At 46.5% G+C, this 21,329-nt stretch overlaps 1 protein-coding gene across 1 annotated transcript; it reads right to left on the minus strand.

Moving 5' to 3' along the window:
* Nucleotides 1-1,438: 1,438 nt before the first annotated feature.
* On the minus strand, nucleotides 1,439-20,652 carry LOC144097740 (uncharacterized). The gene is made up of 6 exons (XM_077630378.1): nucleotides 20,478-20,652; nucleotides 17,780-18,868; nucleotides 16,838-16,893; nucleotides 5,997-6,183; nucleotides 2,332-3,411; nucleotides 1,439-1,577 (listed from the first exon to the last, which is right to left on the minus strand). Exons 1-6 carry the CDS (start codon nucleotides 20,512-20,514, stop codon nucleotides 1,537-1,539), a joined length of 2,490 nt encoding a protein of 829 aa, XP_077486504.1. The 5' UTR covers nucleotides 20,515-20,652; the 3' UTR covers nucleotides 1,439-1,536.
* Nucleotides 20,653-21,329: the final 677 nt, after the last annotated feature.

Genomic DNA, 21,329 nt, shown 5'->3' on the forward strand with positions numbered 1-21,329 from the left:
AAGGAAGAAAGGCGCCGTAGTGGAGGGCAGTAGCTTTGCTGCCGGATTAGATACGAATAGATTTGCTAAAAACCGGACAGAATACGAAAAAAATAGTGAGAAAACCAAACCGGATACAAATTTAATATTTTTATGAATATTCGGTAGCTGTGCGAATATTCGTACAAATCGAATAATCGTGCGAAACACCGATGCGCTAGCCGCAGTATGGCGGTGCGGCGCTAGCCTATAACTTATGGATTTATAACTACAGCTGAAAAAAGACGCAGCCCTGATCTCTACTAGAAGGTGTGGAAGCACGAAGTTAATACATTAACTTCGTGACCGTCGTGTTCTATGTATCGGAAAATGACCTTTTGCTACTGGCGGCGGCAGCGAGTAATCTAGTGCCACATCTCATAAGACGAGGAGGGGGTAACTATGACCGAGCTAAGACCTCCTAGGTCGGACATCAAAGCAGAGTTTGTTGAGCATGCCTGAGCCCTGTCGCATCGTGCAATATTTTAAAGCCATTTATTATTTTATGAACGCCGCGACGACTGCAATGGATCCTGTCGCGATGCTGAACGCTTGATGCCGAGCGACTTTATGGGGGAGCGGGCTGTGCGGCGTCGGACTGGGCCCTATTTGGAAGCAGTCGTCGAATAAAACTGCTGCGTGCATTATTTGAGCGTCGTGAAAATTATTTGAAAAGAATCCGAAAACTCGAGAGCGTATTCGATTTGTTTTGAAAGATTTTCAAGATTCGCTGTGTAATTGGCAGAAAAATCGATTAGGAGGACGTTCGATTCGCAATTAGAAAATTTTGATTATTCGCAACCCCCCAGTCATGATGGCTTGTACAGAGGGCAAAACACATGCCTAGGAGGACCGAACTGTGTGTCCCGCAGCTCCCAAAGGTGTTGGGACCAGGAAGACAAAAGGGACAATGAGTCTTGTGAGTTTAACGGCACATGCTTACATCCAGACCATTCTTAACCAAATGTTATCTCTAGAACACGCCAAGGGGGTGTTCTAGAGAAGCATTTTGCCTTCTCTACACAAGACCGCTTTTACGTGTTAAAGTGCAAGAGTCATTCATGCACAGTGTCGGCAACTTGTGGAGCCGTCTTTGAAGACGACGCGCCGGCAGGCATCAGCTTATGACATCTCACGAATCATTTCAGCGAGGCGGTTCCTGTTGGAGGTAGTAGCTTCGCGGCGTCAATTGCAGACTCTTATGTGAGAATTACAGAAGATGCCTGGGGCGCTCAAGCTTCGGAAATGAAATAGTGAGCTGCGCTGTTATTTAGTGGAATACAAAACTGCGGCATATTGGATGACCATGTCATGGCCCCTTCAAGCGAGCTTTCTACTGTAGGAACAGTGTTATGCATGACTACGATGTGAAAAGAATGCAGAAGCTTAAAGAAAAGCAACACTGCCTTTAGCCAGGTACATTTTTTGTTTATTTCATATGTGTTGGTCAAGAATAACTGTATTTAGTTGTTTGAAGTGACGTGGTTCTGGCACTGAAGACATTAATGTCAAGACGCGTCACTGTGTCCGGACGGTCGTGGCTGCGGTGTCAAGGAGGGCTGCAAAAAGTTGGAAAAGAAAAAAAGAAACGCATTAAAACACATCAGTTGCTCCGAGCAGAAAGATGTATGAAGTATCCTCAGAGGCAACTGCATTAAATCATCCATGATAGAGAGCGGGCGATTTTTAAAGGGGATGGGGAGCAGAGCCTTTTTTGACTTTTGGAACAGGTGACCGATTAGAAGAAATATATAGCACTTCTGTGAAGGCTCGCCCCAGCAATGAATGCCTGATGATTTTGGCTGTACGGCACAGCCGACACTGGAAGGTTAGAAATCTGCACTGCCTCTTGTAAAAGTTCACAAAAGCGGCAATATTTCCCAGAGCTTATAATGTTTACTGTGCAGGTGCTACCGCTGCTCTATATGCTTAGGCCCCCTCTGATAAATTTAATGCCATGTTGCAGCGTATGCAAGCCGCAGTTAGTGCACCCAGGGCGAGAAGAACGCGTTCGATAGCTAGGCATCTATTCCGCAGATTACGTCTTTTTTACGTGGCGAGCAAATTCTTTCAACCTCGAAGTGGCTTTTCAAAGTTAACTTCACACATTTCTCGAAGTGCATGCGTACTAAAGAAAAGTGCGCGTGCATAGGCACCGAAACTGACAATGATGCCCTAATTTCATCGAATGTTTTATATGGAAGTATCGCTGTAAAATATCTACACTTCCTCGGCAGTACACTGACATAAGCAGAATACAATTAGAAATGCTTTGAAGATCTACAAGAAACAGAGCAAGGTATTACGACGTACCGGGCCCAGCGGCGGTGTTGGCTACGAGGTTTTCCTTGTGCGTCTCAGTGGCGGTGTGGACTGGAACTGGCACTCCCTTCGGGACCGGGACTGGGACTGGGAACGGCCTTGAGACAGGGTATGGCTGTGGGACTGGGTGCGGGATTGGATGTGGGACTGGGTACGGGACAGGGTACGGCAGTGGAACGACGCGCTCGCGCAGGACAGCACTGTAGACAGCCACAGCATACTGCAGGCCAGTGGATGGGTCAGTAACGACACGAACGTCGCTGGGGACGTGGCTGAAGCCTCCTCTGCGTTCAACAGCGCCTAGGCCATGGAGCGCTCCGTAGGGCAAGCCAGCGCCATAGGATCCTGGGTGGGGGGTCAAAGGACCTCCGAGTGCTCCTCCGAATGCTGCTCCTCCGTACAGTCCTCCGTAGGCTCCAGGGTAGCCGTATCCATAACCACCCAAATGACCTCCGTAGACGCCTGGATAGCGGGATCCATAACCTCCCAGTACACCGCCGAAATATCCAGGGTAGCCAAATCCGTGCAGGCCACGGTAGGCTCCTCCGAAGGGGCCACGGCCAAAGAAGCCGGGGTAACCTGCTCCGTAGAGACCGCCTAGACTACCACCCCAAACGCCAGGGTAAGAGCCTCCGAAGACGCCACGACCAAATCCACCATACAGGCCGGGGTAAGATCCGTAGATACCACCAAGACCTCCGCCATAGATGCCTCCTAAGAGGCCGCCGTGAGTACCGACAATGCCACCATGGAAGGTTGGGTGTGTGGTTCCGAGGACACCGTGGGCAACTCCACCAACGACGCTGGGGCCGGCAAGTACTCCACCGACTGTGGTGCCTGTGGCAGCATCGTTGATGGTAGTCACACCAGGTTCGACAACTGTGGTGACTGCACCGGGTGAGGTGGAGACAGAAGTCACAGCATCTACGGCGCCACCGACCGGGGCCACGACTGGAACAGCTGGCAAGACATCGGCCGCACTGGCCACTACAGTAGCTCCGGGGACAGTCGCTCCGGTAACGACAGGTTTAACCTTGAGACCTTTATTGACGAGGGCCAGGCTGGCTTGAGCTGAAAAAATAGAGGGCAGGAAGCTCGCTTAGAGCAGCCCAAATTAACTCCAGTAGTTACGTGACTCCAGAAGTGTTCTGAAAAGATAATCATTAACATTATGACTGAAATAAAAGGCAGCTTACGAACCCAGAGTCCTGATTTCACACATCGCAGTAGCCATGGGCAGATGGAGACCAGGCCAGATTGAAATATTTGGAGCCCATTCACTACACTGATGTGTTTTTATTTGCATTCCGTATTTGATGCCATTTGCAGATAATTTAGTTGATAGTATCAGGAATTTCAGATCTCTGTTACCATTCGTCTGATGCGCTAAAGTATTTTACTTATGCAGTTTAAGAGTTCGCGTATGTTACAGATCGTGTAATTTACCATTGTATGAAAAAGAAAATGCGCGCTCAATGTTCCCAATTTAGAACAGCATTTGAACAGCTTCTTTCACGACTCAGGAACTGCTTATTTGCATTTGCAAATTATGCTCTAGTAAACCGACGTCGCACAGTCTTTGAACCTGCTCTCCGACCACATATTTTTACCGAACGTTTCTCGGAGCTTGTAACAAGATTAATCATACTAGCTGTAGTATTTGTATATGTGCGGCAACTTTTGACATCATTGACGCAGCTATCAAATGTAGAGTCAGAGGCTGATCTTGGGAAAATCTAAACTGCGTGGGAGCTAGTAACGCTAACATTTAAATATCGCTGACTTATATTCGAGCATTGCAGGCGCAAAAACTTGAGAAGTATTGAAAGGAGGACCTCGAATGATGTATTACATGAACAGCTGAAAATCAAACATGTAAAATATCGGAAATGCAGGAGTTCAAAAAAAAGTAAAAAAGTAGTTTGGGTGCGGATCCTAGAAAATTTTATGTGTTGGCTGAGCGCAATTATCATTTCCCTGCTGTACGTTGTGACACGTTTTCTGGTATTTTTTTTCCTTATTCAACCATGTGGTCGTAATTCTTGACGAGTATGTGCCTCGACTCTTTCCGATGTGATCCGTCCTTAGAACGTTGTTCAATTATGCGCTTATCTTTTCTCACACATTCTTTGCTTTCTTGATTTCGCGACGGTAGTTGTTTTTTTTTAGCTCGGCGTTGCTGTATATTTAAAGGGCGACGAACAGCTTCCAGGATTCCCCCTATACTTTGTTTTAGCCGACCGTTATGGGCTCCTTGTAAATCACGAATACTTTCCGTTCAAAATCGTTTCACGGTTCCCTAAGACATATCGTCCTCGACACAGCAAATGGAACAGTCCACTTTCTGACAATGCTAAAGGAAAAATAACAAATATGAATGAAAATCAGTCGTGTTTGATCTCACCAACGTGCCAGTAGTTCGACAAACCTTCGTTTTGCTAGCGGAGTAACACACTGATATAAGGGCAGTCCAAGATATGAGTGGCGCGTTTTTTTGTCCGAATTCGAACCCGACAACTCGGAGTTCTCAACGAACATATAGGCGCCACTAATCAAAGCGACATCTGGCCAAAATAAAAGCGCAGGAAAGCTGCTGCACAGGAAACTACAACGCTAGCTTGGAGAGCTTCATTAAAAAAAAACAAAACAAAACAAAACGCGGTGAATGACTGCTTGACGGAGTGATTGGGCAGGTCTTATCGCAAGATTGCTTAAAATTTGCTCTTGCTAATTTGCCCAGCTATGCGATATTACAAGGCACGCTGCGTCGTTACCATGGATGCTAAAGATCTTAGTAAAGCTTAGTGTAAAGGCTGCGTTTACTTGGCTCATATCCAGAAAGGGCCACTTATCTCACCGTATTGTACCTTTAAACCAACTGGAACATTGGTCTGTGCAGGAGAGCTCGCGCTATACTTCGTAACCTTTTGTTAAAGGAGTAACTCGTGCGGGAAGGCTTGCCGACTCTGCCTGATTCAAAAGCTTGAACTGGCACAACTTCTTTCGCATCGTTCTATTGCGCATCTTATCTGTGTGCATTCGTTGTTTCATACGATCTAGCATTTTATTATAGAAAGAATTCCGCATTTTTCAGGCTGAGAGGTTGGTTATGATGATGATAATGATGTCCTCAGGCTGAATGGCATGTACCCACGGCGGAGGATTGGCCAGGGTGCATTGTTGATACAAACGCACACATGGGTAAGGAGTGGAGTAATTGGATAATGTTGTGAAGACTCGAATTTGGATTAAAAAGGTGATAAAGAAACAGAAATGAAAAAGCTGTGAATTCACATTCTAACTTATGAATCTACCTGATGCAATTATATATCCGTGAATAAAATCGCACACAGGTTTCAAGGCATATCCCTTGGCTATAGCCCCAAAGGAGAGGAGGATCGCAATAGAAAGCTGCGAGGTTAATGATGTGACTCCTTAGATTTATTCAAGAAAGAAGAGAGCTAACTAATCACATTATTCTATGGTTTTTGTGACAGGTACAAATTTGAAGTCATTTGTCAAAGAGTACCAGAAATAATACGGTACTGTAACGTGTTTTTAGGCAGCTATATATATGCTAACCATAAATGGTTCTGCTAGAAAGCTGAGATTTGCCGATCTGTCCCCACTAGCAACGGTGAGCAGAGCGGGCTTACCCAGGCACAGGAGCGCGGCAGCAACGAAGAGCTTCATGCTGCCGTGGGAAGGCGACCCTCTGCACGAGTATGTGACTGCCGCCGGAAAAGAAGGTGGTTTCTCAAGTGCCCGGTCGTGCCTTTTATGCCCGCCCCGTTGGCATCGTCGACGGCCCAGCTGACACCGGTCCTTGGGCAGGAAGTCAGGCTACGCGCGAAACAGCATTGTTTCAGCAACCTACCCCTGCAGTCGCAGGCAGCGGTGCCTGCGAAGGTGCATTGATTCTTTTTGTTTTTCTTCAGCTTTTGTGCGGGTTCTTGTCGCCTGCGCTCTTCCAAATATCCCCGGTGGCAGGTCTATAAGAAATTGTTTACCACCTTCTACAGTGTCAGAGCTATTGTAGTGCTGCGCCGAGGCTTCGCGTGGTGAACAATGCAACGCGGGGCAAGCAGTCTTCGCACTTTTTTTTATGTGAATTGCCTTCTGTGTCTAGTGTCGTTTGCGTGAAAAATTCTGTTCCAGCTAGCCCGGCTGTAATCGACGATGTGGGAAGCCCCGCTCGAGCACCTGTAGGCTGCGAAAAAAAGGATTGTTCACGGGCTGCGGCGAAGCGTGTACAATGCATGCAGAGCTGTGCAGAAAAAAAATGCAGTTTAGTTTGCTTCATCGTTCCGCAGTAACCATTCGAGTAAGTTGACCACGAACTATTGGACCTGGTTTATGCAGAGTACACTTGAGCATGACAGATTCTCAGGATCTTCTCGCTCCTTTATCCTGTTTTTAAAGTTTAGATTTCTTGGACAAGTGCCCGTAAAAGAAAACACTTGAATCCGCCCAATGCGGCTTTGCAGTAGTTGGAAGTACAGCTGACAAGCGCCGCCCAGAAGATCCCTGAGGTGTTCATGGCCACCGAGCCAGCTTGAGACACTAGGGTCTTGAACTCAGGACCTTACCCATCCCGCCCCAGTCACATCCTTCCGGATCAAATAAATGCTTATTCCTTCCTTCCTAAAGTTAAGCTTTACAATCGCCCTTTATTCGAGCGGCTTCTTCCACGAGTCGTTGGCTCCCCCGCAAAGGCTGCTCAATGGCCATGTAGATCCCTGCATGGAGATGAGATACGCTTAAGGGTAGATTGGTTTGTTCCACGTCTTTGGTTTGTTCCACAAGACGTGGTGGTGGCACTACCTCACTCTAAGACATGAAAACATGGCATATGGCATCGGCTACATGAACCGAATGAACCGCGGGGGGAACCTGTGTTGGGCAGCTGTCCTGCATGGTTTGAGATAATATCCGTGCGCATTAACTCGATTCATCGCATTGAGCTGACCCGAAAGTGGAATTACTTGTGAAGCCACTTCTAATTTAAGAACGCAAAAAAGCCCTGCGTGAAGAAACGTAATACTGAGACACGTAATCCGCTTTTTAAGAATTCGTATGATATTTAATTGAAAGTTTCAGAGATTTTGAATGGTATTATTTTAAGAATATATGCCGTTTGTAATGACAAAAGAAAAATAAAGCTCAAGAATTCCTCGATATCGAGCAGGACTGCAGTTATTTGATTATAAAAGCACATGCAAGCGTTTGTCGCGCAGTATCTAAGTGAAAGTTTTATTACTTTCATTGGAATGAATGCTCAATTTAGTATTTCATTTTTAACCGACGTCAGCTGGTAAATAATAAATTGGTAAATTGGTTTTCGGGGAAAGTAAATGGTGCAGTGTCTGTCTGACATCTCGGCGGATTCTTGAACAGCGCCACAAGGGAAGGTAGGAAGGTGGGATTAAAAGAAGAAAGAGGTGCCGTAGTGAGGGCTCCGGAATAATTTCGACCACCTGGGTATCTTTAACCGACGTCAGCTGGACCCGCCGCGGTGTCTCAGTGGTTAGGGGGCACTCGGCTACTGATCCGGAGTACCCGGGTTGGAACACGACCTCGGCGGCTGCGTTTCGATGGAGGCGAAACTCAGAGGGGCCCGTGTGCTGTACGATGTCAGTGCACGTTAAAGATCCCCAGGGTCGAAATTATTCCAGAGCCCTCCACTACGGCACTTCTTTCTTCTTCTGTTCTTTCAGTTCTTCCTAAATCCCTTCCTTTACGGCGCGGTTCAGGTGTCCGCCGAGATGCGAGACAGATACTGCGCCATTTCTTTTCTCTGACAACAATTTTAGTTTTACTGCAGCTGGGTGTCGCTTGCTGGGCTCAAGAGAGGGTTCCGAGATTGTCATTCTGCTATTGTTTACCAGTCGTTCACAATTCTACTTAGTACGTAAGAACGAAGCTCTTCTCATATAAGTTAATTTTGTTTCGCACACCTGATAATTTGTGTCTAGTAAAGACCTGCAAAGCCCGAGCAAAGATAATATCGTATAAAAGATACCAACGTCCAGTATTTCCCAAGTAGTCATCTCTGCAGTGCGAAAACATAGAAAAATGGGCGATTTATTATAAAATATTGATTCCTGAGTAATAAAATAAGCGGTATGGGATAATTTCTTTGTAAATAAGAACTACGACACTGGAACACAAGTATTGAGACGCGCAATAAATGGGCACCTAAACTGACAAGTGTTACATCGACTGCCAATGCAGCAGTACAACCGCTATAATTTTAGGTTTGTCTTGCTGTTAGGATTAAGGTTTGCTTTGAATAATTTTCCAGCAGCATATCTGCGTTCCTGGAGGCTGAAAATTTAACATCGCCTTTTCAAATTTCTTAACAATGACTGTTCTTGGAATAATATGAGCTATTAGACGATTTTAGCGCACCGTAGACGTACTGACGGAGGCGTATACCGGTTTACCGCACCTCTCTTGCGCACGCGCAATGGCTCCCTCTCACCCCAAGAATGCCACTGCGCATGCGCAAGAGGGGTCCGGTAAACCGGTATACGGCTCCGGGAGTACGTCTCCGGTATGCTGAAAACGTCTATTGATATATAGCTTCTAGACGCACAGCGGTGGCTCAGTGGGTTTGGCGTTCGGCTTAAGATGCCAAGGTTACGGGTTAGATTCAGGTAACGGATGCCGTATTTTGATGGAGGTAAATACAAAAAAATTCTTGCACTGTGCGATGTCAGCTGATATTAAACAACTGCCGATAGTCTAAATGAATGTGCAGCCGTCCACTACGGCGTATTCCATAGCCGCATGTGTCGATTCAGGGACGTCCAACAAAACATGTGATTAACACTTTAACGCATTCCTAATACCGTCGTGGTCTTGCATAAACTGCGTTGTTCAGAAAACATGGATATGAGTTGGGGCTTAAACAACAGATGACACTGATATGCAAACTAGCAACTAAAAGTTTATTTCGGTAACAGTTCAGAAAATTAGCAACTAAAAGTTTATTCCTGGTAACAGTTCAAGAAATTAGCAACTAAGTTTATTCCTGGGAACAGTTCAAAGGCACTTCATGGCGAAAAAAAAAATATCGAAACGCGCATCCAAGCCAAGATCTGGCTCATGGGGCAAAAAAATTCCTCCCGCATCCTTATCCAGACGAAAATTCTTTCTTCGCTAACAAATGAATCAACAGATTATATTTTTTTCCCTCTGGTAAGCACAATCGGTGGCTCGCTTACGCGCGGCTCCTCTTGCAGGGAACACTCTCAATAGAACTAAATATCTGTTCTGTGCTTAAGTTTATCCTGCTTTAAAAAAGCCTAGAAGTGAACTGAAGCCATGGAGGTGACTGTTCCTGGCCGCATATTTGGCTTTCGAAAGTCTTCCTTTATTTGTTAGCTGCAAAGTCATACAGCGGCCTTTCTGGGAGTGTGAAGGGTGCAGCCTGCGGAGAGCGTGTTTATTTATGGCAGGGAATATACTGGGAGTAGAATGTTCGCACATTATTTGCTAGCTGCTTCACCAGTGACGATGTGGCATGTTTGCCTTGAAGTGGATGAAGCAGGGATTTTTCAGTGCACCACTACTAAACAGGAAAGGCAACAATGCTACGCGACCATGAGTCTCCACTAGTGTACAGCTGGCCGAAAAGGAACGCCACCCACCACGTTGCCTGGCGCTAATGTTTGTTGAGACCACGCTGGCTGCTCGCCGTGAAAGTTAAATCCGTGAGAGACAATTTGATGGGTGTAGGAGTTTCCTAGAAATCAGTCCACAGTATTCTTTCTGCATGTTTGCACTACCTGACTAAGTTAGCAGCTGTTTCTGTCTACTTTGCTCATCAAAAACGGTTCTGTCCTGATTAAATTTTTTTGCCTTTCGTAATTTTCTCAACAACCGCCCCGCCTCAGTAATTGCGCGGACCGGCTAGTTTGCGCTGATGATGACAAGAACCGGGGGCTTAAGTGCATGTTCTCGTGACCGGACTCCGCGAACGATGAGTGTAGCAGGGGAAATTACACCTCCTTATCATCATCACCGTTATCTTTAGAAGCAGCATAAATAGGCGCATTGCAGGACAATGACTGTCCCAATGATCTCCATTAACCCAGCCTTGCGCCTGCTGCGGACGCTTCATCTCCGCAAACTTCCTGACCTCACCTGCCCACATCACTTTCTGCCGTTTTCTGCTAGTCTGACTTTTCTTGGAATCCACTCCGTTACCGTAATGATCCATCGGATATCTGCTGTCGCCTTTGCATACCCTGCGTGTGTCCACTGTTCATTTACTCTTCTTGGTTTCAGCTAGGATGCCACTATAGCTAGTGTTTGTTCCCTATCCCACTGGGCTGTTTTCCTGTGTGAGAAGTTTACCCCTATAAATTTGCTTTTCGTAACTGGCTGTGCTGTCCTCAATTTAAATTTAATTTAAATCGTTTTCATTAGTAGCGATGTTTCTGCCCCATAAGTGAGTAGTGCATGTTACAGTGAATATATACACGTTTCTTTTGCGGCACATTCATATGCTGGTATTCCCGACATGATAGTGTCGGTCAAATGCACTCCATCCCGCTCCTATTCTCGCCGCTATTTTATTCTTATGGCTAAATCAGCGACTACTACTTGCTCAAGACCGATGTAGCACAACTTCCAATAACCAGCTACGTATGCTTAACGGTTGGTTCTTTTCCAAGCTGCCGAACATAGTCTTTTTCTTCACACTAAGTTTTAATCCACCCGTTCTGCTTTTCCTGTCTAAGTCCTCAGTCGTGCCCTGCATTTCTTTCTCTTCTCTAAGCTCCGTAGGAGACCAGAGCTATGAGCAAATCTAAGATTATTATGGTTGTTCACCAACTTTCATCCCCTGCTCTTCTGAGCTGAGCTCTCTGTCCAGCCCTTGTTAACACAATGTGAAAACCAGTAAAGATATTCTGTCAGCTTGCGTAATCCCTTTTTAATTGGTATTTTATCTCTTTTGCTGTGGTGGAGTATGATTGCTGTGTCGCCCATGTATATGATTTACAATTCCTTTGAATTTTCCTCTTCCACAATTTATTCACGCATTGCCTCCATGACAGCTGATATTTCAGGTAAATATAATGATCTCGTAATGTACTAAGTCTAAAACTGGGGAAGTGTTATGCTCTGCGCATTTCTTTGGGACCTGTTTGATTTTACAAAACCCCGCCTGTGTTTTAGTGAACTGAAGCCTAGGCTTGCTTAAATGCTATTAGAGATTAAGTTGGTGAGTAACTTGTAGGCGAGGGGCAGTATAAACTAATGCGAATATAAGTGTTCACGTTTTTGACATCCATTTTCTTACGGATTAAGATGTTAGCGTCTTTCCATGCTGCCAATAGGCTCAAGCCCATGAGACAGTGCGTATATACTACATGTGTGCAAGGCTTAAAGCGGTCTGATTCAGCTTTTCTCCTAAGCAGATCTTGCAGGGATGAAAAAAAAGCAACAACAGTAATGGAAGAGCAGACAACAATGCCAAAGAAGAGGAGAAGTAGGAGGCCCTTTTTAATGATCACCACCTAAAGCTTAGTAATCTATTTACAAAAAATTTCCTGCTTGAGGACGAAAAAGGTAGAGATGAACCGCACTCACTAGACACGCGTGCAGACATGCACACAAATGATTGTCACTCGGTCCCTATCAGACAGGGCCTTCGCTGCAATTACGTTCAGACTGCATTCCATCGACGTCCATATAATATCGCCAGGTTGAGAACGGAGTTAAAGGGGTTTACAGCGCAGACAGACAAACACAGGAAGAAACGAAGTGACAGAACCAACTAGCCGTCTAGCCTGCAAAAATGTTCTCGCGAGAACAGAGTACCGAAGGAGGTTTAATTCAGTGTTTGAACTTCTGCGTGATCGCGTAAAAAGACTGAAGCTAAAAATAAAATGTTAAACCTTTTCTTGGACATTACAGGCTGAGAACATTGTGCTGTTGGATCGATCCTGCGGCTTTTTTTTTCTTGCGTCTACGATTATGAAGCTGCATACAAGGTTTCATACCCTGAAAACAAGCGTTATGGGATGAAGCCTCTAGCCAAACGATGTCCGTTTCCTTCACACTAACAGCGCGCTGTACATGTTTCTGCGTAAGTGTAAGCTTTGGTGCTCCACGTTATCGCACGAGCTACTCCTTGCATATATAAAGTCTTCGTAACCTAAAAGCAATCGGTAAATGTTTCCTATCGTTTCAGCGAACACTTCACAATTCGTGCAACGAATGTTACGCAATCCGGGCAGGTCAAAGCGCTACTGATAGCAACATAGGTATATGATAGTTACCATGGAATTCAACGAAAAGAAAGTTCAAGTTTGACAGCCGACATTGGGCAGAGAAGGAAGTCTTAAATGGGCAAATGACGAAGAGAAGGAATAAGAGCATAACGGATGAAGCCCTGTACCTGGCATACAGGTCATATACGATGTTTGGAGCTTCTCGTATTCATATCGTCACTGAGAGCCGATTATTGCAGCTGTAGCTGCAGTTGGCAGCTCCAGCTGCGCAACGCCGGCCGAAATACACTCCGACTTACCCTGCATTATTTGTTCAAGGAGGCTTTAACCAGACTGCAGGCTTATACATTAACTAAAGAAAGCATAATCGCATGTTAAAAACGTGGCCCAGAACTTACTTGTGTAATAAACGTACTGCGGTCTCTACGTCATGGAGTCGCAACAACTTCTGTTGCCAGAGTAGCTGATTTCTGGGTCAGGTGGTGGCCCATATGTGCTAGTCGTTCCCGTTTGTCTCCCGCGTCTTCGTTCGAACAGCGAATATCTATTTCTTTGTTCAGAAAGTCTGAAGCTGTGGTGCGATTGTGGGAACGGTTGTAAGCATGCTGGTAGCACGCCTGAATGCATTGGATTCCGGTATATGTTGAAACTGCTGCTGAAGTTGCTTGCAGCTCTCACTTTTCGCGATGTAGTTCGAAAACAGTCGAGGCGAACAGAAGTGTAAGCGGGAGCACAAGGATTAAATGGCGATGGAGATGCGCGTCTAGCATTTTCGTGTACATTATTTCTCTAAATTCTCTATCTGCGCTTCTTAGCTCTTTCTATTCCTACTTTTTCATTCTTACAGTCTCCGCACCCAAGTTTTCCGCCTTTTCTATACCTCTCATTCTGCGCATCATCTTTTCACGGTAAATTTTCTGCGGCGGATTTAAAAGTATCGGTTGCATCGTGTCCAAGATTCGAAATGATGCATGCTGGAATTTAGTGAAATTGCAGGCTTTGGTCGAACGCTAAGCAAGCGAAAATATGTCAGAAATCAACACCGACTGCTCGACATGTTAATATCGTTGACTTTGGTAACGTTACTACAACTCCACCCATAACCCGCCCCACTACCTCCTCATGGGAAACTTGCTCTGTCAAGCTCTAGCCTGGGCGATCAGCAGCGACTGATCGCGGGGTTCTGCAGGACATCAGAAGCTATAAGAGACCTGGACTGAGGGCCTCGCTCACGAGGACGGTTCTGTCAGTCAACTTTTCTAAATAACGTTTTCCTTCTCTCCTAAAACTCCAAATATGTAGTTCAATTTCTCTGCCGCCGCGCTCAGAATACATTTTAGTCCAGGTGCTCATTGCGGCCTTCGACTCTTCCGCTGCCTTTATCCGAGTGTTCTGCTTTTTACTCTGAATTTGAGAAAACTTGATTTAAGAAACTCGATTTTGCAGACCCTTCCTCCTCAGCCATGTACATGACTGGAAAAAATAAACCTTCAACCTTGAGCCTTGCAACATGAAATGAAAAACAGGGAAAGACCACTGAAGCCATGGCGAGAGTAACAACTGCTGCGGTTGTTGCTTTTAAAGGTACACTTTAGATTTGCATCTGCAGATGTGATTTAGAAGACTTACTTCAGAAGACATGCTTTTTGTTGATCATATAGGCCGTGTGCTTTAGGAGATTGTACTATTGTGGAATGGTTTGAGGAAGTAAGCTTTTAAAGCAGCCGTGCTTTTGTCGTAAAAGTTGTAATACGACTTTCCTTTATGTGCATATGCTTTATTAGAACTAGCTTCCATAACTAAGTTGTACAAGAGAGCTTTCCCGATGTTGACGGCATCACTGTCCCTATCACAGGATATCGCAACTGAAAACTGTAGCAGCTACCCGCTTGCCTGAGGAATGTGACCTAGGTAAGCAGAGAGCTTCAGGGTCGTGACGGCCGAGATGTGAGTGCTCAAAGAATGTGCCCAATAAGGTCATGCAGTCTAAGTGCACATAGGAATTGTTAGTGTGCAGTGTGTTGCGTCCGCCCCGAGAGACGGAGAAAAGTCTGAGAGTGTTTTTGCTATTGTTTCTTTTGACCAAATTCACTTGTTTGGCATGTTCTGTGGTATTGTACATTTCGGAAAGGGCAACCGTTCTCACTTCTGGGCCCAGAAGTAAGGTAGAAAGTTTGGGTTGGTTTATGATTTATGGGGGTTTAACGTCCCAAAGCAACTTAGGCTATGAGAGATGCCGTAGTGAAGGGCTCCGGAAATTTCGACCACCTAAGGTTCTTTAACGTGCACTGACATCGCAAAGCACACGGGCATCTAGCATTTCGCCTTAATCGAAATTCGACCGCCGCGGACAAGATCGAACCCGCGTCTTTCGGTCAGCAGCCGCGCGCCATAACCACTGAGCCATCACGGCGGCTCTAATGTAGAACGTATAGGAACTTTTAATGCAGGCATGCATTTCACAGCTATATTTTTGCCTCTCTTTGTCCGCAGACCGTTATCTGTCTGTCCGTCCACACCTCGACAAAGCTCCAGAGTATAGAACACACGTGGAAAGGTATATGTTTGACTATGGCCTACTGTGATTGAATGTGTGCGTAGATGGTGTCTTCCGGAGTGGACTACTTTGTACTGTGAGTGAATGTGTGTATAGAGTGTGGCACTACAATGACCTATGTTCTACTGTGACTGAATATGTGCATAGATGGTGACTTCTGGAGTGGACTGTGATGTGAGCTGTGTGGATTGATTGTGTGCATAGATGGTGACTGCGGGAGAGAATGTGTGCTATTATAAGAGACTGTGCGCTTAGCGGGGTAGATGCGGCATTGTGAATATCGAAGGGACGCTGCGGTGGAGCAATTGCCGGCAGACAAAGCAAGGCTAACCCCACCTGTAGCATTCAACACCTCAACCTCAACCTGAGTGGTATTTAGCACACGCCGTTGAAGTGCCAGTATGGGCTGCGGGAAAGCGGCGCGATGAGATCGTTTGTGCCGACGCGAGCAGACGGCGCTGGTGCTCATTTCACCTGGCATGCAGGCCGTAGAAGCCTATGCAAAATACACATGCTCATGTAATAGCTTGCAATTTGTGCGACATGAACGACAACAGCGTTGTTAAATCAGTCACTAATCTAGTAAGCAGGAAAACACACGAAAAAAGCCAAGATTGAAATAAAAGACACCATATGAGATATAACGTATTTCATCTTATGAAGCCACAATATTCTCACGTTATGATCAAAGAGAGACTCCTTCAAAGCGCTTCAGGTTTTTCACAGCGAGAGCCGAATCTGCGACATCCCCCCAAAAAAACAGTGGACGCCACCGCTTGCACACAGGCCGTATACCTCACGCAATGTTCCACCTGTGTTGCCATCGCGTACACTCTAAACTGAAAGCAAGTCCAGCTTTTTCGGGAAAAATTTTTGAAAATTTGAATATTGTAAGACACTGTTATGGAAATATTCAAGGTACTGGTCCATTCTTCTGATATGTAGCGAAATATTTCTTTTAAAGCGTTTCCATTGCTCGCATCGAACAGTTAAGACTGCCATAGAAAACCAACGCGGAATGCTTTCGAGGATAGCAAAAACGTGACTAGAAATAAAAATACAAGACTGCCGTCGGGTGATCTGCGTGTATATTGATTGTTATAGTGAAATCTTACATTAGATGAAAAAATTGCATTCATAACGGGTTTCCCGCTCAAAAATGCATTTGTCCAAAATTGCTGAGTATGAGTAAAATGGAAGTAAGCTGTCCTCTAGCACAGTGCACTAGAGGAGAGCCCACTCCACTTTTTACTCCCATTAAGGCGTATTCTTGTTTAGAGTGTATGACACGCGGTCGATTCCGTCGAACGCTTATAAATGCTTCTCGGCCTCTCTATGCGCGCCTGTGTTGAAGTTAAAGCTGCAGGGTGGGACGCATGGTCGTTAGACTCCGCCAAAGAATTCGAAACGATTTCAGAGTGGTCCTGCATTTGAAGAGGCTCAAAATGAAAGGTGTCGCCTGGCCTGCCTGACCAGGCGCACAGCAAGGTCTTGTACGCGGACTGTCTTTTCCCTATACTTTTCGACTGTTCTTTTAGTCGGAGAATGAAAGAAACAAGCATCAAAACATGTGACAGGGAGGCATGATTTAAGTTTGGTGTATTTAGACTTTATTTCACATGTAATAGAAAGCGAATGGATTGTGTAACCGGAAGCGCCTAGGTTGTGGTCCTTGAGACGCTCAGAGGGCGACGTGAGTCTGGGACTGGCCGGTGGTCACGTCGGTCGTAGTTGTAGTACCACCAGTGACTGTAAAAGATGAATTGAGAATTTTAACACACGAGTGCAGCTTATATATGAACACGCAAGGGTGCTATAACGGGCGACGCGCCACGGTTAATGTTGTGGAGAGAAATGATCAGTGCCGGCAATTCGGCGACTTTGGTGCTGACGAGCGAAGTATGGGTTTAATCCTGTCTGAGTGGTTGTTTTTAGAGGTGGAGAGCTTTACTCTGCATTGTAAAATAGTGTGTTTGCAGAAATTGTTTGGATGTTGCAAGTTGTGTGTGGAAATACTGATGAAACACTTGAGGCGGTCCGAGCAGAGAATTTCTTCATAAAGTCGTAGTGCGTGACAAGGTAGACTGTACGACCTAATTCGATAGTTTTGGCACGCGCCGTTAAGCGAAAACCAGCAAAAAGGCATTGAAGCGGCTGTGTTTAGGAAAAAAACGAAGTCTAGCTGGCGCAAGACGTGAGTGAAAAGACATCTCAGGCGCCAGGATGCGTCAAACATATCTCAGATAGAAAACCGCACATTGCGAGTGCTGGCACGCCCTCAGACGTTGAAAAAAAGCCGTAGCTTCGTATGATGCGTTACGGAGTTAGCGATTAAAATTATTTCTTCTCTCGAGAATTCATATGAAATTCTCAATCAATGTTCCCGACACCCTTTTGAGCTACTACACAGATTTAATCGTGCGCTTTATGGCAGGGCCTCTTCAAATGACGTCATCTATTAATGGGTTTGTTAATGAGATAACTGTGCAGACACTATCTGAATGACCACCCCTCGCTATTCAGTGCTGTAGCTTTTCGCGAGAAGAAAGCATGCTATAAATGTAGACTGTGTTTAGGTGTGATTGCATTCATGCGAAATTGACTGTGGGCCGGCTCTGCGCAAAGTTTAACGTACCTGTTTCTACAGAGCCGGGAGTGAGGACATGGGTCCTCTCCTTGTCGGTGTGGGTGTGGATTGGTACGGGCTGTTCCACAGGAACTTCAACCGGATTCGGAACTGGCTGTGGAACTGGGTATGGCTGCGGGACTGGGTGCGGAACTGGGTGTGGGACCGGCACGGGGACCGGGATCGGCGTTGGCACTAGCCGCTGGCGTACAATGCCGATGTAGACGGCCTGTGCGATGGGGAGGCCAGTGGACGGATCAGTGATCACGCGCCTGTCATTAGGGAAGTGCCTGAATCCTCCAGGGCCACCAAAAGGGCCGAAACCACTGCCTCCGAAGGGGCCGAATCCGCCGAGACCTCCGAAGGGGCCGAGACCGCTGAGGGGTCCGAAGGGGCCGAGTCCGCTGAGACCTCCGTAGGGGCCGAAACCGCTGAGGCCTCCGAACGGACCGAGTCCACGTCCAAAGGGGCCGTAACCGCCGAGGCCTCCGAAGGGGCCGAGACCGCTGAGGAGTCCGAAGGGGCCGAGTCCGCTGAGACCTCCGTAAGGGCCGAAACCGCTGAGGCCTCCGAACGGACCGAGTCCACGTCCAAAGGGGCCGTAACCGCCGAGGCCTCCGAAGGGACCGTAGCCGCCAAGACCACCGAGACGTCCAAAGGGGCCATAGCCGCCGAGACCTCCAAGAAGGCCGTAGCCAGGGTAGCCCAAGCCGCCCAAGCCACTCAAGCCGTACAGACCACGGCCAAAGCCACCCAAGCCGTACAGGCCACGGCCAAAGCCACCTAAGCCGCTCAAGCCACCCAAGCCGTACAGGCCACGGCCAAAACCACCTAAGCCGCTCAAGCCACCCAAGCCGTAAAGGCCACGGCCAAAGCCTCCCAAGCCGCTCAAGCCGCCCAAGCCGCCCAAGCCGCCCCAGCCGCCCAAGCCGCCCAAGCCACCGAGGCCGAGGCCAGATCCGTAAAGTCCTGATCCTAGGAGTCCAGCGCCGCCAAGGCCGTAGCCCAGTCCCCAGCCACTGCTGAAGCCACCGCCGTAGGCGCCTCCGTAGAGCCCTCCGCCATACAAGCCACCGTAATACGCTTCAGCGTTGAAGCCTGCATCATGGTGAGCAAGAACAGAAGCAAAATAGGTCAGCACTAAAGGCAGGTAGTGCATAAGCAGAAAAAATAAAAATTCAGATTCGAAAATCGGCAGGCCGCACTGTAGTGTATGAGAAATTGAGAGCAGAGGGTGTTACTGAAGAGACTCTTGCACTGAATGCTTTGGTCCTGAGACCTTTCAAACCACTGGCTAATCAACATGAAATTTTGAAAGAGTATATGTGCAGGAGCTGCCTTGTGCCGGCCTGGAGCAATTCCTTAGTTATTTGAAGTTGCGGTTTTGCATCATTTAATAGTGAAAACATCTGTGATGATTTTCATCTGATTTTTGCAACAATTGGAGTTATTTTCTCTAAGCACTGAACACTTGCTGTACTGCCCTACTTTTTGCACACTTATTAAGGGCATGATCGCAAGTTTCTGGAAGCAGAGTTGGCGCTTTCAAATACCAGGTATCGATAATTTTGAGTACTTTCCGGGAGTATAAATCTGCCTGTCGTCCAGTATGATTTAGTGGTGTACTCTTGTAGCGAATGTGTCTCTTCAGGTGCGGGGCATTGTAGGAAGTAAAGGTACATTGCACTAAGCAGTCGGCTTGATTCTTTGAACAGTGTGACCTGACTAATTTGCCTAGCCACATCGAGTATGTGGGAAAAGTCTGTGATAAATGAATACATAAACTAGTGAACGCAACATTTACACTGCAGGATTAAAATTGCGAGCCATAAAAATTTGAAGGATTCCATAATAAAGCGCCATACGTGCAGTGAACATTGTCATGACTTCGTAAATGTTATTTCGAATTAGGAGTAATGGGGTGAGCATTTTTTACACTTCTCATTTCATCATTGCTCGTCTGGGAATTGAGGCTACTGCAAAGTTCAGAAAACCATTGCAGCGCTTCCTGTTTTATCGGAGTGAACGAATACGTCAATAAGAATCTGGGCGAGTCACGCTCGTTTCAGACATGTAATGGCACCTCGAATCAAATTCAGTAATTAGTATAGATAGCACCTCCTCGTGATTGCGACTTCACGGCGACTTCACGGCTATCCAGACCACCTGAGGACTAATCCTTGGTAAAATTTCCTTGGTAAAATAGTGATTTCATGGTGCGCGTCATGCCGCTCAAACAGTGGGGAATTAGCACTAACGCGGTACGAAATACGACTTATATCCGCATTACTACGGTCATACTGCTCCACTGAGCTTGCGCTGGACAGCCGTTTCTTTTTTCGTTTGGCAAGACTTAAGGAACCTGTGTAGCTTAGCGTTATAGTCCCTTGCCGGACTCATGCGGGCGAATGTCAGAATCAAGTTTTTTCTTTAACTAGAATAATCATTAAAGATGCTTCTTGAGCACAATTTTTCTTAAACACCGTGCTAAAAAACAATTACCAATTTATATGCATTTAGAGTGCCTCAGCGCTCTGAAGCGGATTTCATTTCTTACGCGAGGAACCAGACAAGGACTCCGTATATCACATATCCTCTAGCTTCGATCCTGCAGGCGTTGCTATATCATGAAAATTATTCGCGAAATTGCTATAGAGTTAGAGCACGTCCTTATTCTAAGGGTCAAGAGGAAGGTGAGCCTGTTTACCCAGAGAGAGCAGTGCGACAGCAACGAAGAGCTTCATGCTGCCGTGGCGAGAGGACCTTCTGTTGGAGTGTGCGTCCGCCGCCGGAGAAAGGTAGTTTCTCAAGACGGCGCTCCTGCCTTTTGTACCCGCTGCGTCCGGGGCCTAGACCATCCGGCAGGTCCTGATCTTGGGCCGAGAGTCAGGCCGCGCGCTGAAAAAGCATTGTTTCACCAACAATCCCGCCCAGTCCGGTGTCGTGTCGTGTGCCGATATCTATCTTTTCATTTGTTGCATCTTTTGTAGGGGCGTATGTCGCGGACTTTCCCGAACACGCAGGTGGCAGCTCTTCGAGAGATTGTTTACTGGCTTCTAACAGTGCTGAATCTATTGTAGCGCTGCGCAAATCCGGGGTACCGAACAATGCCGCGAGGACCATGTATTTTTTTTTGCTCATTCTTTTGAACTCGTGCACCTGGCTTTTAGACCTCGCTTGACTAAGGAAGTTTTGTATCGGCCCCGTTGGCTTGTCCGTAATCGATGACACAGGTAACCTGCCCTGGCGAAGAGTATTTTGCGAAATAAGATTCATCTGTCCCGGAGTAAAGGAAGTTTAAGCGAACCTGAAGTTGCGGTAAAGAAGAAAAGTTGTAGGCTAGAATTAACGTTAGCATCGAATACCGGGCCTACCGGGTAAACAGGCACAATAATTCAGCGATAGGGTTAGTTTCAGGGCAACTTAAACTTTTCTCTTCGCCAAGTTTGTTCACGAGCTTGACAAAGGTAAACGCTTGAGTTGTGAAGGAGAGACTCAAAAATTCACTTCGTTTTTTTTTTCATTGTTATTTTACACATCGTCAGCTTCGCCATGCAGA

The sequence above is a fragment of the Amblyomma americanum genome, chromosome 7 (genome assembly GCF_052857255.1).
Source record: "Amblyomma americanum isolate KBUSLIRL-KWMA chromosome 7, ASM5285725v1, whole genome shotgun sequence".
Lineage (NCBI taxonomy): Eukaryota > Metazoa > Arthropoda > Arachnida > Ixodida > Ixodidae > Amblyomma > Amblyomma americanum.

Bases quoted from the DNA above. Each gene is read 5' to 3' on its own strand.
- LOC144097740 (XM_077630378.1), bottom strand. From the start codon at position 20,514: ATGAAGCTCTTCGTTGCTGTCGCACTGCTCTCTCTGG. The intron at 18,869-20,477 runs GTAAACAGGCTC...ACCATGATGCAG, and splicing joins TGTCGCACTGCTCTCTCTGG to GCTTCAACGCTGAAGCGTAT. The intron at 16,894-17,779 runs GTACGTTAAACT...CATCTTTTACAG, and splicing joins TCCCGGCTCTGTAGAAACAG to TCACTGGTGGTACTACAACT.